Source organism: Gallus gallus, chromosome 23 (genome assembly GCF_016699485.2).
Source record: "Gallus gallus isolate bGalGal1 chromosome 23, bGalGal1.mat.broiler.GRCg7b, whole genome shotgun sequence".
Classification (NCBI taxonomy): Eukaryota; Metazoa; Chordata; class Aves; order Galliformes; family Phasianidae; genus Gallus; species Gallus gallus.
Genome location: NC_052554.1, coordinates 1,900,284 through 1,917,601, shown reverse-complemented (window position 1 = coordinate 1,917,601; position 17,318 = coordinate 1,900,284). Strand labels below are relative to the sequence as shown.

The 17,318-nt window shown below is 43.8% G+C and overlaps 1 protein-coding gene across 1 annotated transcript; it reads left to right on the top strand.

The window, feature by feature from the left end:
* The first annotated feature begins 38 nt into the window (after nt 1-38).
* On the top strand, nt 39-13,866 carry DNAJC8 (DnaJ heat shock protein family (Hsp40) member C8). Its single transcript, XM_015297581.4, has 9 exons — nt 39-133; nt 1,087-1,188; nt 4,249-4,305; nt 6,050-6,116; nt 6,724-6,818; nt 7,645-7,716; nt 8,791-8,882; nt 9,730-9,805; nt 13,083-13,866. Exons 1-9 carry the CDS (start codon nt 65-67, stop codon nt 13,203-13,205), a joined length of 753 nt encoding a protein of 250 aa, XP_015153067.1. The 5' UTR covers nt 39-64; the 3' UTR covers nt 13,206-13,866.
* Nucleotides 13,867-17,318: the final 3,452 nt, after the last annotated feature.

Here is a 17,318-nt window from a genome sequence, read left to right as displayed (position 1 = left end):
TCGCCTTCCCTGTCGGCTTCAGCGTCGCGCTCGCGCGTGCGCGCAGCGTCACGCGGTGCTGGCGATGGCGGCTCCGGAGGAGCGCGGGGCGGGGGGCGCCGCCGAGGAGGCGTTCCTCACCTTCTACAGCGAGGTACCGGCGGCCGAGCGCGGCGGCGGCGGGGGCGCGAGTCCGGCCCCGTCCTCCCGAGCCCCGTCTGCCTGCCGCCGGCTCGCCGCGGCCTACCCCGGCGGCGCTGGGGCCTGGCGGGCGGAGCGGAGCCTGTGTGGGGGCGGGCGGGGGCAGCGCGGAGGGGCCCGGCTCGGCCCGGCCGGGTGAGCCCTGCAGCCGTGTGGGGGCTGTGCGCGGCTCTGCGCTCTGCTCTGTGCTCCTCTCGCCCGGTTCAATGAATCCCTGCAGACCGCGGGCTCTGCTGTCAGCTCCGAGCTCAGCCCGGTGCTGCGCTGCTGTTACTGTGCGGCCGGGGGAGTTGGAGGGGGACCCCGCACTTTCTCTGTGCGTCCCTCAGGCTGTGCGCGGCTCGGCTTGGTTAACTGAGCCCTGCTGAGTGAATGGCTGCGTATTCCTTTCGCTAAAGGTGAATAGTGAATGCCAGTATGAGGTTTGGGTTAACAGTGAGAAGATGAAAAACTAAACTGCCCTGACTGAGCAAAATGAATGGTCGGAGTGAGATGTATTGGCTTGCTTACAGTGGTGTGATGGTATTCAGTGGGCTCTCCTGGCAGTACTGGGTTAAAAGCAGTCATGCAGTCGGTATCCAAGGTATCGGGATGACGGTGCTGGTAAAGTGTAGGAGTGAAGTGAGGGCAAAAAGGCACAGTTGCTGAGCAAGCTGTGGAAGACAAAGGCAGAAGTGCTTTCTAGATTTCTCTTACATCTAAAAGAAGATGCTGGAAGTACTGTCATGCTGTAGAGAATACTGAAAAATGTGCCCCGCTAATTCCTGAGTAATTACAGGCTTGGGATGAGCAGGAGGTGTTGTGAGTTATAGCACAGAATGGTAACAGTTGGCATAGCTGTCACAGAGGAAAGCAGGTAAGCATGTTGTTATGGTTGGTTAATAAGAAGTGTCTTTTGTTCTGCAGGTGAAACAAATTGAAAAACGAGATTCTGTTTTAACATCAAAAAACCAAATTGACAGGCTGACCCGACCTGGATCTTCCTATTTCAACTTGAATCCTTTTGAGGTTAGTCTGAACATATTCTCCTGTCTGACTTAGCACACACAGTTTTGGATTTACTGTGTATTTCTTTCTGGAAAGAGGCCAATTGTCAGAAAGGTACAAATCTCTAAATGTGGATTACAGTGCAGGAGATAAAAGGATGGTATATATGTGCTTATTCTCTTAATGGCAGGAAGAAATTGTGTCCTGTTGGCATTCTTCTGTTGTTTAACAGCACTGGGAGATTTGGCAGAGTAATACTAAGTACCTCATGAATGGTAATGTAACAGGTGACATGCTGTCAGGTTCTCTTCTGACCACTGTTGACTCAGCATTTCTGATTGTCCTTTATTTTGGATGTTCATCCCACTGAACCTCTGCACATAGAAGGATAGAGAGACTCTTGCTTATCAGAGAGCAATCTTGGAGGAATCATTGGGAATTGAATAACTCCACTGCCCATTGTATTGTGTTGTTCCAGTTGCAATCAGTTAAAATCTTGAAAGCAGTGAAGACAACATATTGTGGTATTCTTCTGGGTATTCATACAATCACAGATTGGTTTGGGTTGGAAGGGACCTTAAAGCCCCCTCAGTTCCAATCCTCTGCCATGGTGTGGAACAATTGCTATAGGTGACTTACAAACTAAGGTACAGCTTTGTTCACAGGGGTCCATAAGCAGAGTGCAGGTGGTATTGAAAGAGTCCATTAAATGGCACAGAGGGTGGAGCAAAGTGCAGACTCTGTGGCCAAGTTCTGTGATCCATAGTGGTTCTGTGGGCAACTTTAGGTGTTGACAGCATCAGGAGAACCTGGCATACTGACTCCTTAGAAGAGCAGTGCTGGGATGGGGACTTGGTAGTGCCAAACTACTTAACGGCAGCCCCCAGCCTAAAGTCTGCCATTATTTTTTGACAAAATGCTGTCCTTTGATGAACATTATACGTGCATTGTAATACCAAAACACACCTCCATCCCAAAAGCTACTTCCCTCTGAGGTGCAGCTGCCTCTTACTGAGCATACACTTTTTTTTTTTAGCCCATACCTTTAAAAGCAAGGTGAGATAATTTTATACCAAGCATAAACAAAAGTATGTATGACTGAAGTCCCTCAAGCTCTACCTGTAAAATAAACAATAGCATAAAAATGGCTTAAAAGAGGGAGAACGACAGGGAATATGCCATTGGATGTCAGACATGGACCATCTTTTACTTCTAGGTTCAGTCAACAGGCTGAGCCACTATTCCCCTCCATAGGGATGCTTCTTGGGTAAGACTTGCACACTCAGTAATGCTGAGTGCTTCCCTGGGAGACACAGTAATTTCTGTTATTCATGATCTTGGTTAACCTCTCATGCTTTGCAGACAGTGTATTTATCACCAGCAATCCAAAAGAACCTGTAATCTGTTGCTTTAATGAGCTGCACAATTCACTAATCTAGCTGTGAGAGTTCTTAGTCTGGGCATGGCCCAAACTCTTTGGGTGGTTGTGTAACCCATTTGGACGCTGCTAGATGAATTGGGCAGTGCACTGTTTGTGAATCCATAACCATGGAAGTTCTGTGACCAAACTTAGAGCAGTGGGCTGGGCATTACTCAGAATCTATGTTCAGCTGCCCCCAGCCCCTCTGATATCTGAGGACAAGCTGAAATGCAGTGGAGTTTATTTTCTGTCAAATTACGTTGCCCTTTGATGCAGCACATGAGCTGGTTGCCCCCTGCCAGATGAGACTGCCTAGGGCCCTGTGCTGCCTGGCCTTGAGCACCTGCAGGGTTGAGGCATTCTGTGCCAGGGTCTCATTTGCCCCACGATGAAGAATTTCTTCCAAGTATCTAATCTAAATTCTCCCCCCTTTCAATTTAAAGCTATTACCCCTTGTCATGTAGCTACGCTTCCTGATAAAGAGTCCCTCCCCAACTTCCTTATAGGTAATGGAAGGTCAAAATTAAGTCTTCCAGAGCCTTCACATCTCAAGGCTGAACAACCCCATCTCCCTCAGCCTCTCTTCACAGGAGAGGTGCTTCAGCCCTCTGAGCATCCTCATGGCATTGTCTGGACCTGCCTCAACAGGTGCATGTCCTTATGCTGGGGCCTCAGAGCTGAATGCAGCACTGTATTTGGGGGTAATTGCTTCCTTTGACCTGTCCTCTTAGCTACAGTCCTTTTGATGCAGCTCAAGATACAATTGGCTGTCAGAGCTGTGAGCTTACATTACTATTACTGGCTTGTGCTCTGCTTCTCATTCACTGAACAAGAGTTCTTTCCTGATGTCATCCTTGTCTGTTTTTCTAATAGATTCAGGTGCTTTTCATAGCCCATATTTAAGGCTGCTCATTCAGGAGGTTCACTTTGCAGTGTTTGTGTACATTGCAGGTTCTGTGTACATCTCAATACTTGATTTGGAGAGCTAATTACAGAAGCCGTTTAAAAGTAGACTGTAGCTTTTCTCTAAAAAAAAAAAGTTTTGTATTTACAGATTCTTAGTGTCAGACCAGTGCGTGTCCACGCTGAGTAAATTCAGTTGTTGCTTAGTGCTTCTATTCAGTAAACTGATTCACAGAACAGCTCCTAAACAGTTCTCCCTAAAGAACAATGAGTTGTAAGCTTGTTCATGGAAGCCAAACAGTAAAACTCTTCCATCTTTCAAAAGCTAGCAGACAAAAGTCAACAAATTCTTCTGAAACAGTGTGTTTCTTGCCCACTGTTCTCAGTTACAAATTGTCTGACAGTGTCCCAAAGCCATGATGTGCTCCTATTTCTACTGAACTAAGTAACGGATTTGGTTGAAGGTTTAGGCCAAAGGTGGCTATTTAGGGATGGCAGCTGTCTATACAAGATTAGTGTGTGGAAAGGACTCAAAGAAACATAGCATTGCTAAAAGTAGAACATCCCAAACACAGTGTCCCTTAAAATGTTCCCAGTTTACTAGGTGAAAACTCATATCCTGAAGCAGCTCCCCATTGGGCTGAGCTTTCTGATGTTGTACCTATATGCTGATGAACCAAGTATTCAGAGCTTGCTGCCAGGAACCTGAAACGTGGGGCGTACCGTTGAATTTGCTCTGTTGTCGTGGTCTGTTTCAGGTTCTGCAGATGGATCCTGAAGCCACAGATGAAGAAATAAAGAAAAGGTTCCGACAGGTATTTGACTTTTGCATTTGAAGCTTCTGAAATGAAACTAGAAGCTCTGCAGAGATTGTGCAGCTGTGCTTGGGAATAGGGGAGGCAGCAGAAAAGTTGTGTCTGGGTAGGGACAAGTAGCTGTTTTGTGAAGGAATGTGTAGAACAATCTTTGTATCCACAAGGGGAAAGCTGCAGAAGGGTGCCTGATCCGTGCATGGTATGCTGCTTTGTAAAACATGTCACTGAGCTAATGTGAACTGAAATGCCCGCATGTAAGCAGTGTATTGAAGTTTAGTCCAAGGAGGTCCATTTTTGACAGAAATTTAAGATCTGTGAGAATGCATTTCTCTTAAATACGTTATCTTTGATCCAGAAGTATTTATTTTTGAGATTTTTCCTTAAGAATTTCACCAGTTATTTTTTGTGGTTGGGCTACCTGAGAGAGCGGCAGCCCTGCTCAGTGGCTCTTCATTGCTCCGTGCAACACAGGAAACATTATTTCAGACTTATTCTGCTGCCAAATCTGCAGGAGAAATGCATGATCAGTGCGTGCAGCACAAAGATGTAATTTTCAGAGGGATGCATCTTGCCATCTGAATTTGTGCTGTAGACATGGAGATCTGGCATTAGACAGCCAGCAGCTCTCTTGTCCTGATGAAGGAGCATACTTGCTGAGGTGGTGGCAGGTGCTCTATGCTTATTCATGGGGAATGGAAGGATAACCTTTCAGTCTTGCTGAGTTCTCAATTTTGCTTATTAATGAACACGGCTGTCTTAGCTTTATGCTAATAAAATACTACAGAGAAGTGTTTGGAAGTCAAAGTGATAGAATAAAAACAGTGTGTGGAATTATTAATTGAAGAAATCAAATGCCTAATTGCAGAATATGGAGCAGCCAATAGAAGGAAAAAGATTCTGGCTATTACAAGTCACAGAGTAAATGAGCACCGTGCTGTTCTTGGGGACAGGAGGAAAACTTTTTTTTGTGAACCAGCAGTGTCATGGGTAGAGGTCAGGAAGTGGATAATTTATGTTCACCAGTGCACTGGCACTGGTTTTCAACATCATAGTAGGAAAGATAAACTGGAGAATCAGGCTAACAGGGACCAAAATAAAAGCTATAGAAAAAGAATGCTGTGTGGAGAAACTTTGGAGGAGTGTTCTCATCCTTTAAAAGGGGAAAATAAGGAACATGTGTTTTCTTGTTGCTTTAAGGCTGTTCTAAAGATGTTAGTGATCAGTGTCCTGACTGCTCTACAGAGACTGCAGGAAGACGTTTCCTCAACTTTCAGTAAAGGGATCTAAGGAAAAAATGTACTCATCATTTTAAGTAATTTAATATTTGAATAACTTTAGAGATCCTGGAGGGCTTCTCGGGAGATGTAGAATAAGAGAGAAACTGTGGCTGAGGATGGTCTTTGTAGATTTGTTTCTTTCTAAGACCAAAGGTTTGAAACTTGTGTGAACAGGTGGTTCATGTCAGCTCTATGCTGCTGTGGCTGAAAGGTGTTTGTATGGCTGCATAGCCCAAACTGCAGCTTTTCTTAGCCTTTTCGTTACAGAAGTTGGACTGGATTTTCAGTGAGAAACCTTGATAAACTTTTACTGATGTTTAGTCTATTGTGTTGTCAGCTTATTTGCCTGTACACAAAGGGATGTCATTCCCTCTGACTCCTCCTGTCTGAGCTGTTCTCTCACAAAAACCACTGAAGTAGTCCTCTTTTTTACAAAGATCTTGATGGCAAGATTCTTTCTTTTGCAGCTGTCAATATTGGTACATCCAGACAAAAATCAAGATGATGCAGATAGAGCTCAGAAGGCATTTGAAGGTAAATTTGTGCTACTGACTCTCACCCTTTTCTGAGCTGGAGTGTGGTAGTAGTTGGGCTGCTGTTTTTCTGTAGCCGTTTTAAATGCTTGTAAGATCTGTGGCCCCATGAAAGGACAGAATTGCTGCAGAGGTGTCTTAGATGAGGGAGAAGCAGATGTTGGCATTTGGTTGGCATTTCAGCAGCAGCGTTTCACTAGGTGGCAGTAATGGTATTGTTAGTTTGCAGTAGGACAAACTCGTCCATTGGGCTTCAGGATAGTTCAAGAAAAACTGTTTATTCTGTGCATTATATTTTATCCAGAGGCTGTACAACAGTAATAAAATGGTTTCAGAGGCATTGCCAACCTCAAGCTTAACCTTATACCTTGAACTAAATCTCTTGGTAGGATCGATGCTTTAACCCTACAAAGTCCGGAGGTATCTGACAGTCTCTGACACTACCATACCCCAAATCTCATTTGACTGATCATGAAATCACTTACCTGGATATAATAGGGAAAAAAAAAAACCCACAAAAAACAACCTAAAAACCCTCCAAAGTAGCAATCTTGTGGTGCCTTTCAAATGTGACTAGTGGTGCTATTAATGTTGGTACTTGTTTTTAGCTGTAGATAAAGCATACAAGTTGCTGCTAGATCAGGAGCAAAAGAAGAGGGCCTTGGATGTGATACAGGCAGGAAAAGAATATGTGGAACATACTGTAAGTATTCCATAAACTGTTCTTAATTTGATTTTTTTGTGTATCTTCTGTGTGTTTACGTCATTAAAAGGTGCACTGAACAAAACTCATGATGCAGCTGTGCAGGTAGACTGAGCTTCTCAAGGCATGAACGACTGTGCTTTGTCCAAGGCTGCATTTGAGCTCAGTGCAGGATAACTCAGTGAAATTTGGTACTTGAAGTAATTAGGTCAAACCACAAGATCTGACCTAAATAGTTTTTTTCAAGTCTGTGGATGAATGATGCAGTTCAGATCTGTGTAGGTGGAAGATAATAGGTGGTGAAAGCTGAAGACTGGGAAGTTTTGGGGAAAAACTTGACCTATAAGATAAGGAGAGGAGCTTAGATTGCAACGGTCAAGAAGTTAGTTGAGTAATATGAGCAGACTATACATAACAAGCTGATATGGGAGAACTCAGATGCTGTAAATAAAGGAACGCTTTGTGTTCTGCTTGTTATTGTTAATATTTCAAGTATTGCAATGCAAAATAAACTTCCTGCTAGTTTGGATGGTACATGTTGGATGTAAATGTATGTTAAAAACAAACTAACAAAAAAAAGAAGGGGATTATGTTGGATGAGTAGTATCTAACATTGTTTTTAATGACTGCAGTTCACGTGACAGCGATCATGTGTATATTTGGGCTGAGGGCCAGGAGATTTTGATGTAAAATAAAACAGATCTAAATCAAGAACGTACAGTCATCCAAACAAACAGTTCTTCGAATAGAACACAGTACTACTTAGATACAGTTAAGGGATCCTTATAAAGCTTTGTAGGCTCTTACTTTCATTCTTAATCTTCAGGTGAAAGAAAAAAAGAAGCAACTGAAGAAGGATGGAAAACCTCCCAATGTAGAAGAAGATGATCCTGAAGTTGTAAGTTGTGTGCTTCAGAGTGACTGAGGAGTACAGAATGTATTTTGAGAAATGAGAATCAAAACCAGTATGTAGACATTTCTTTGGCTGTTTGAGTGTTGTAAATCCTTCTGCTTACAGAAGAATAAGTTGCAAGTGACTGTAGAAGTACCATTCATTGAGTAATATCCATTCTGGAAGTAGTTTGACTGTAGTGTAAAGGGGAAATGCATTATGATATTACATAGATCAAAATATCCAGTTCTTTCCTTGGAGCAAGGCATTATTGCTTGTCCGTTATGCACTCTTTTGAATTGAATTTCATTTTGTGTTCTGAATGCTGCAGCTTTAGTATTCTTACTGTCAGCAGAGGCACGTATGGAACCCATTGCAGCATGTCTAAAATGTGCTTTTAGGGACATTTTGTAGGAAGGGTTGTTTGGGTTGTTTCGTGCATATAGCATTTGAGGATAGAACCGCTGTTTTGAGGATAGATTTGCTGTTCTGCAACAAATTAGTCTTACAAATTCACCCTTGTTTTTTCCTACAAAGTGTTTTTTTTCCTCTTGGTATCATCCTAGTAACTCCATAATGGTCTTACTTTGCACTGATTTTCAAAGGTCTTGCTGTTGTTTAATAATGAAGTTTGTTTTAATTATAGCGTTATTTTTCACTGGAAAGCCAGGGCTAGATTGTTACAACACATCAAGGAGGTCTGCTGGGAAATCAGTATCAATACAGTGACCATTTAACCTTTTTTAATATGTCAAATGTCATAGCATTGCAGAACTCATTGGAAAAAATAAGAGAGCTTGAAATGAAGTTGTTTGGGCACAGCTTCATGAGTACAAATGAAAATGAAATAGTATTAGACTATTAAGTAGTTGTTTCCTGGTTGTATTGGTGCCAGAATTTAATCAGCAGTGTTTTGTACCATTTCCTATGTCTCATCTATGGACTGCTCTCAATGCAGGATGTGAGGCTGTGTGGGCACACAAATGCTTTACTTTCTTTTTATGCTTCTTATGTTCTTCTGTAAAACAGAATGCTCTGTGTTAATGTGCATTATTTTAAGACCAGATTTGTGTTTTACAGTTCAAACAGGCTGTATACAAGCAGACAATGAAGCTCTTTGCTGAACTGGAAATTAAGAGGAAAGAGAGAGAAGCTAAAGAAATGCATGAAAGGTACAAATAGCATTCTGCTTGTGCAGGTCTGGCTCTGCTTTGCCCCTCACATTTCCTAGGAAAAGATTAGAAATTAGAGAATCTGAAGAAAACGTATGTTCGAACTGTCCTTTGGGAGTCATTTGGTCCAACCTCCTGCTGAAAGCACAGCCTTGGATTAGGTTAACAAGGATCTTGTCAAAATGAAGCCTAAATACTTCTAATGATCTAGATTCCATGTGTTCTCTGTTGAGTATTGATGCCTGTGCTTGAAGAATGCAAATAGGAAACTTTCCCTCCTATTCTTAAGATACACTTAGTATGTTTATATACTCTGTAGAGGCCAGCAAAAACAATGAAATGGTTTTGTGTGTTGTTGGCATCCAAACAGTTGATTTTTAATTTTAACTAATTGCCAGAAATACCTTGTGGCACGTGTGATTGTAATCAACCACCTGTTGCCTGAGTAGTTGCTGTAGATGCACTTCACAGAGCAGGGCTTCTTCAGATGAAAATAAAGGAAAAAACCTCATTCTTGCACGCTGATGTGTTTATTAACTTCTCAAAATGTGTACCCTGAGCAGTTTTAGATAGTTATCAGTCGAGTTATTAAAGATTCCAACTTGTTTTGCAAGAGAAGATGACTCACTGATTAAATGTCTGCTGTCAGTGGTGCCATGCTATCATCTCTGCTCACTCCAGTTTTGAAATCAGGTTTTTTGTTGTGCAGCCACAGATGTGCATATTTACTGACAAGAATTGTAATTTGCCCAGAAATTGGAAGAGCTTTCAGAGATGTGTTGAAAGTGTCACTTTGTTTCTTTAATGTAGATGCTTGTGGTTCACACCTTTGTTGCTTCCCTTCCAGGAAACGACAAAGAGAAGAAGAAATTGAAGCACAGGAGAAGGCTAAACGAGAACGAGAATGGCAGAAGAACTTTGAGGTAATCAGCAGCTTAATTGAATGCCACATATGGGGTGGGCCTCAGCAATCCTTGGCTGTGCTGCTGGAAATGCCTCTGCAAAAAGAGAGACTTTTTGTTGGCAGGTGCTCAAGCTAATTTAGATAAATGCATAGTGAAATGGTTTGGCATAAATGTGATAGAGCTTTGATATCACTTCTCTAGAAACAGGTGTACTGTTGTATGGGAACTATTGAATCACAGCCTGAACCTCTGATTGACCACCTGAGGTGAGCACTGAGTCAGCTGCAGGGGCACAGGTGAACACAATTTCACCTGAGTGACTGGACTCCTAGACCCCATTTAAGGGCTGACTCCTGAAGAGGAAGGATCTCTATCCTCTTGGAGGAGAGAGAGGAAGGAGATCCTTCCTCTTGGAGCCCTTCTGTAAGCCCAGGACACGAGTAAGATCTTTATTTCATTTCTCCTCTGTAATGCGATAATCTCTCTGGTCCAATACCTGTATACCTGTTTGCCATACAATTGTAAATGAAGTTGCCATATTTTTTCAGCTGTTAGCAGCTTATTCTTAGCCCAAGTTGGAAATCAGAATTACTACTTAGCCCAAGTCACTGGTGGCAATCATAGCTGTTCAACCGCTGGTTTGAACTGGGTTGGTACTTATCAAGCAGATTGCTAACACTTAGGGAATCTATATTTCTCACAAATACCAAAGATCTAAATAATTGCTACTTCCCTTTGCTCCTTCTAGTCTGCATTCAAGGTCTAGAAGTATCAGAAGTGGCTCTGTGGTTGTTGTGCTGTTATTCTAGGTGGCAGACCTACAGTCTGCCAAAGTATCTGATCTAGCCTGTGATTCTTCTTTTATTACACACCAGAGGGCAAGTTCTATGGCATGGAGGGCCGGGTGGGCAGGAAAGAATTTAATAACTACATGCAGGACCTCCTGAAAGGATGTGTTAGATTGTTCATTTACCCTCAAACTTAATCCCAGGCTATGTTCAAGAGGCCTTTATAAAACAAGGTGTCTGGGAGAGAGCTGTGCGTGCTGGGCTGGCATCCTTTGGAAAGCAGACAGCTGGGATTTTTCCAGAGACTTAAATGGGCAGAGTTTCTCTGTTCATATGCTGTACCATATGGATACAGGAAGCTGGGTATTCTAGAGAACACTGAACTGACTGCATTTGCCTAATGCTGCTGTGTTGAGTGCACAATGGAGTTTTGTCATGTATTGCCAGGTAGAGAAATGTGTGCCACTGGTGGTGTTGCTGACAGAAGGTCTGTGGTCATTGTGGTTGGGAAAGTTGGGTCGTGTTGCTCTGCAGATGCAGTGAAGGATAGAAGCTGAGGGAATGTGAACTCATATTGCAAGCAAATAATGATGTACCAAAAAGTAGAACTGTGGAGTTATTGATACTGCTCCTAAACAGCTGAAGCTCTGCACTTGCAAGTGTCTTCTCCAGCCTTGCTGGTTACAACTCCATAAATATGAAAAGAGAGTATTGGAACTACGTGCTAATGTTCAAAATGGATCACCTAATCTACAGGCATAAGAAGCTTATTTCTGCTTGTGGCCATAGACGAGAGAAAGCATACTGACTGTAGCTGCCTTTGCAGTGTATCTGAAAGGAATGAGTATGATGCACAAAAAAAAAAGGCCTGCAAAGGTGCTTGTGCTGTGCTTCTGCATCACTCTTCTATGATTCTAGTCCTTGCCTGAACACTGCATGTTCTTTGGTCAGCTCTCCTGCCTCTTTACCCTGAGGACTTGTACTTTTGATCCTTATATGTGTTCTGCATTACTGCTGGTTCCTCATAGGATTAGCCTTGAGAGCTGAATCATATTTTGATGTACCCAAAAGGAGTAAGTTGCTAATGTCTACTTTCTCCTTTTCCCTACCCAGTGTTTGCTTTCCCAGAAATTTCAAGCTAAAATGACTTCTACCGACAAATTGTAAGAAACAAGGGGGTTAGAACAGAAGTTGCCATATCCCTCAAAAAAAGTGTTATCGTGGAATAATTAAGATTGGAAGGGATTTTTGGAGATGAATTTCCCTACTCAAGCAGGTCCACTAGAGCCATTTGTCCAGGACCATGTGTGTGTTTCCTAGCACTCAGAACCTCCTGTGTGTCAATCTGTGCCTGTTGCCTCCTGTCCTTTCATTGGGTACCACTGAGAGGTCTTGCTCTGTTTTCATTGCACCTTCCCTCCAGATCCTTGCACATGTTGATGAGGTACCCCAACTGAGCTTTCTCTTCTCTAGGCCTGACAGTCCCAGCCAGCTGTCTCAGCCTTCTTTCATAGGAGAGATGTTCCAGTCATAGCATCTGTGGCCCTTTGCTGGACTCTCTGTAATAACTTGATTTCTGTCTTCTGTTGGGAAGCCTGGGACAATGCAGCACTCGAGGTGTGACCTCATCGGCACTGAGCAGAGGGAAAGGATCACCTGTCTTATCTTGCTGGCAATGCTCCTAGTGCAGTCCAGGATACCCTCAGCCACCTATGTGGCAAGGGCATTTTGCTTGTGGTCAGTGTGGTGTCCCTGGGGACCCTCAGGACCTTCTCTGCAGAACTCTTTTCCTGGAGTGACCTCTTTCATATATTGATGCGTGGAGTTGTTCTCCCAAGGGCAGGACTTTGCTCTTTTCCTCATTGAACTTTGTTAAATTCTTATTGGATGCCTTCTCCAGCTTGTTAAGGTTCCTCTGGATGGCAGCATGACCCTCTGGTGTCTCAGTGGAGTATTACATTTTTGTGTCATCTTCAAACTTACTGAACGTGTGCTGTGTCCCATCATCCAGATCACTGCCTTCTGCCATACAGCCATAGAGGAAAGGTGGGAGGGAGGAGAACAGCTGTTATGGCCTGAGCCTGTGTGCAACACCAGTATTGCAGGCACAGATAGTTACTCAGAGGGGACTTGAGCTTGCGGATTACACAGTGAAGTGAGTCATCCCTGCACTCGTTCAGTCCCAAAACCTTCAGCCTTTAGGAATCATAGGTTGGGTTTGTGGGGAGTCTTTTTTTCTTTCTCAGGAGGATTTAGTAGGCTCTAATCATGCCTGCATCCCCCAAGCTCATTTGTTTTGAAACAAGAAAGCAGCGTATTGCTTACACTGGTGTTTGTGGCTCCACTGTGCTGCATCTGTTGTCTTGGCTTTCCAGTGTCTGTATGTCCTGGCTGACAGGATGCAGCATAAGGGGCAAATTGATACCGGTCTCTCAAAGCTAGTATGCAAAATCTGTTCTCTGGCTCTTGCAGTTGTTAACCTTCCTCTTCCTCTCTTTTGTTTCCAGGAAAGTCGGGATGGTCGTGTGGACAGCTGGAGAAATTTCCAGGCAAATACAAAGGGCAAGAAAGAAAAGAAGAACAGGACCTTCCTGAGACCTCCTAAAGTAAAAATGGAGCAGCGTGAATGATCTTGGCAGCACTGCCAAAGAGCAGCTCCCCACTCCCCTCCCTGCTTTTAAGGACTCATTGGCACCTAGAGTAAGAATTGCTTTTTAGTAGACTGTTTGTTTCCAGTTCAATTAATTATTGGTCAAAGTATTTTTTTGTACTCAGTCCATTTGAACTAGGGCCATAGTATGAACCCAGCCAGGAACCTGCTATATGTAGAATACGTGGCTTAGGAGGGTCCTCCCATTATTGCTGTCCTGTCTGTCTGCTGCCCTGTAACTCGATGTTTTGTACTTTACAGAGATTGTGCTGTTTCACTATATTCATTTCTAGTTTGAGAGCTGAACGAAATGTCAGAAATGCATCTGTATCTGTCCAGGTATCATCTTTCTCAGCTAGTTCAGCTTCAGAAAGGTCTGAGCTGACTCTGGAGATCTGCTTCCATTACTGTTCAGTGCAGCTGAGCTGCAGTTAAGAGACTTGCAGCTCCTTACTGCACTGTGTGGTGCTTGGAAGGACTCTTCTCCCAAGATCTGATTTCCATTCTGAAATCCCAGCTCTCAAGCTTACACTTCTGTTAATCTCAGACCAGCTGGTCACTTTCTGTAAAGATAAAATAACATCTCAAATAATAGTTAAGTTGCAATGGTCTGTATGTAAAATAAATTTTTACCCAAGTTACCTTTTTTCCTTTTTTTTCCTGCAAAGAATTATTCAAAGATACAATTGAGTACATTTGAGTACAAATTGAGTGCTGGCCACTGAGCTGTTAGTACTGCTCAGTAACATTTGCCCTGGTAAGGTTTTGCAGTTATTCCAAAGTCTGATATGACTTGAATTTTGAGTTAGCAGTCCTCCACTGTGGCTGTAAGGAAGACTGGGAGAGAACTTCTCTTCCCTGGATGCTGCCTGAGTGGACTCTGGGTGTGGTGTTTGAGTCCATGCTGATTCCTGGTCTTGTTGCCATGCCTTTGGGTGGGGAACATAGATCGGGTGGGAGGACTTAGGAATCTCCAAGGGGGGTGTAACTTCTCAGAGCTCTGGGATCAGATTAAACTTGAGTGTTGTTTTTTGAAATCATGCTTCAGGTGTTTGTTTAAATTTCAAAGAGCTTCTGAACTATTGAAAGGCATACCAAGTGGAGTGTACTACTGATTTACATGTGCCTGGTGGTCTCCTCTGAAGACCTTTGTCTGAGCTTGGAGACTCTTCCCTTCTGTCCTAATGGCAATCCTCATACCTGGGACTTGTGGGTAGATGCTTCCATGAAGTTCCATAAGTTTTGATGATTGAACTCCTTCTGCATGCTGCAGAAGAAGGGTGATGTGATCAAGCTGTGTTACCACACAGTTCTCTGCAGGAAAAGCAGCTCCCAGACAAACAGTGCTTTCTGACACAGCCTGGGGCTTAGATGGATTTGCTGAAAGGTGGCTAGTGTTTTCCACTTGCCTTCATTTCTTCTTTTCCTGTAATATACTGGTCTGGGTGACCAGACGTAGTGAAACATACCTTCCTAATAAAACAAAGGTAGGCTGAACTGTGCAGCATTGCTGTGTTCAGACAGTGAAGTTCCTTTTTATTGGCATTTCTCATTCCTTCATTAACTGGGAATGCTTTGGTGGGATGCAGCTTCTTTGTTGAGGCAGTAACTAGACTCAGTCATGGGGGAAATGTTAGTTAACTTTTGTGGTGTTATCTCTGAGGTGGATCTCCTCTGCTTCCTGGCTGAAGGGCTGTAAGAAATGAGCAGTACTGGGCAGTAGCTCGGAGGGTAGAGCTCTGTTGTGCAGAAGATCCAGCTGGAGTCTCTCACCCAGAAGATACTGTTCCTTTAACTCAGCTGGCTCTGCTTCCCCTGTCCAAGTATTTCTCACTTAAAGTTCTCGCCCAATGACTTTTCTCCCAGTCATTGCTTTTGATTTTGAAGTACTGCTCTTGCTGGTAGCGTTTCCTTTCACATGGTTTAATGTCTTTGCTGACACATGGTATTGGCCTTTCAGATCTTCTTTTCACTTTTTTTTTTTTCTCCCAAGTAGCCCAGGATGGGTCCCGTTAGAACTTGAGATGTTTCTTACCACCCATGTGAAGTTCCTGATTCTCTTTCTCAGAAATGCATCTGTTTTTGAGTGTGACCAATGGAGCGATGCAGCACTAACCCTGAGTGTAGTCTTGAGCTCCTTCGAGTCATTTGTTCCACTGAGTCTGACGTGGCTGGGGCAGGAAAATGTGTTTCTCAGAAATAAGGTTGTTCACTTTCAATTTAGCTGCTCCTGTTTCCTTTCGTTCTGTCCCACCTGTATGTTTGCATGTCTGAATATGCAGTTTTTCTCCTGCCTTATCTGCTCAGCCAAGTCCTTTGAAGCTTCTCATCCAGCTGCGTGGGCTTTAGCAACAACAGAATACCTGTCCCTTTGCTGACTATTTCCCTGCTGTATTGAAGGGAGCCTGGGAGGTGAATTTTGATCCTTTTATTCAGGCTTTGTAAAATCAAACTTGTTTGAATTGCTTAGATGGATAATAGGTGAATGCACAACGTGGGCACCCAACAGATGCAGTCTGAGCGGTTGCTCGGCCTCTGCAGCGTATGCCAATGCTGTGGGACAGACTGAATGGAACACACTTCGATTTCAAGAGGCAGAGATGATGCAAATCCTAAAACCCTCAGGTCTTCTTCTTTGGAGCTGTTCTTGGGTCAGTGCTGTGTGTAGGCTGAAGTATTTGTCCTTGATATGTATTTTGTTTTACATCAGTGGGAGTAAGGAGATCTCTAGGAATCCCAAAATTGTTCCTAAAGGTTTTGGTTCCCTTCTAAGGCAAAGAGGTTGCCTTTCCCTTCATAAATCGAATTATAACAGCTGTAGAAAACCTGAGTGATAAGGCAGAGATGAAATCTATTCTTGAAGAGACATAAACCACTGTGTTACTTAACGTTTATCTTAGGTTGTAGCAGACAGTGGTGCGCTCTCACTTCTGCTGCTCAGGAACCCTCTTAGTGAATAGATCAGAGTTCTATTAGCACAGACAGAATGAAGTGGAAAACAGTTCTCCCCGCTGTGAAGCCATGTTGTGGAGGTGCCTTGCAGATTACACAGATGCATTTTTATATGTGCTTTACTGTATGGCACATTCAGAAAGAGTACATAAAAGGACATTAGGCTGTTCTCTTCGTGAACCCAAGAAAAAGAGGTTATGGAGGGAAATGAACAAGGAATTGGTTCACAGGAAGCACAAAAGTGTTTCCTGCTAGCTGAGGAGGTCTCTGACACATACTGGCAGATGCTGGTAGAGATGCTTTCTTCTACTTATCTCATAGCTGCTGCTGGATGTGGTATGGAGCCAGGTGGCTTGGGTCCAGCACCACCTTGCTGTGTATGCAGCTGTATCTTCTTCTGGCCTTCCTCTTCCCTAAGAGATGCCCTGTCCTTGTAAATGCATGGAGAACCCCTCTTTCTCCTACCCCGCCTGTTTCAGGAGCATAACTGTAGCTCTGGGGGATTACCTATAGGTATGGCAGTGCTGGATAGAAGGACCCAGATGGGAGAGATCAAGGGCAGGTGCTCTCCTCTCCTTCCAAATAGGAGGTTTTTGTGCTAGACTGTGCTCTCTCGTAACGACTGAAACTGTGAGAGGTTGGGCTTTGGCGTGGCAAGTTTCCTTCACAAAGAGTTTGGCTGTTGCAATGCTGTTATCTAGAGCACACAGGCTGTCATGGCTTCCTTTTCTTCTTACAAATGGAGATAGAAGCAAGCAAGGCCTCCTCTGCTCGGGCAGCTGCGATCCACACACAGAAATGGCATGCGGGTGTTGTCTCTTGTCTTGTGCACCAATGTGCTGCCCCAGGGCCTGACAGCATGCATGGCTGCACCGTGGGCTGAGATCTCTCCTCATTTCCCAGAGCTCTGCTGCTGCAGTGCAGTGCTCTTCTGGCTGCTGGTAGCTCCTGTGGTTTTGGCAATGCCTTTTGCTGCTTGGACTTGGTGTTGTGCGCAATATGGGCACAAAAAGGCTTCAGACTCCTTGGGCAAGAATGGCTATGCACTGTAGGAGAACTGAGTCTTTCATTTCTAGCAGGGGATCTGTAGTTTGACCTCTTCCATACCACTGAATTGGACTCTTCACATTGCCAGCCTCTG

Coding starts and splice junctions, on each gene's coding strand:
- DNAJC8 (XM_015297581.4), top strand. CDS start 65: ATGGCGGCTCCGGAGGAGCGCGGGGCGGGGGGCGCCGCCGAGGAGGCG. Junction 4,306..6,049: donor TAAAGAAAAGGTTCCGACAG/GTATTTGACTTT, acceptor TTTCTTTTGCAG/CTGTCAATATTGGTACATCC. Junction 7,717..8,790: donor AAGAAGATGATCCTGAAGTT/GTAAGTTGTGTG, acceptor TGTGTTTTACAG/TTCAAACAGGCTGTATACAA.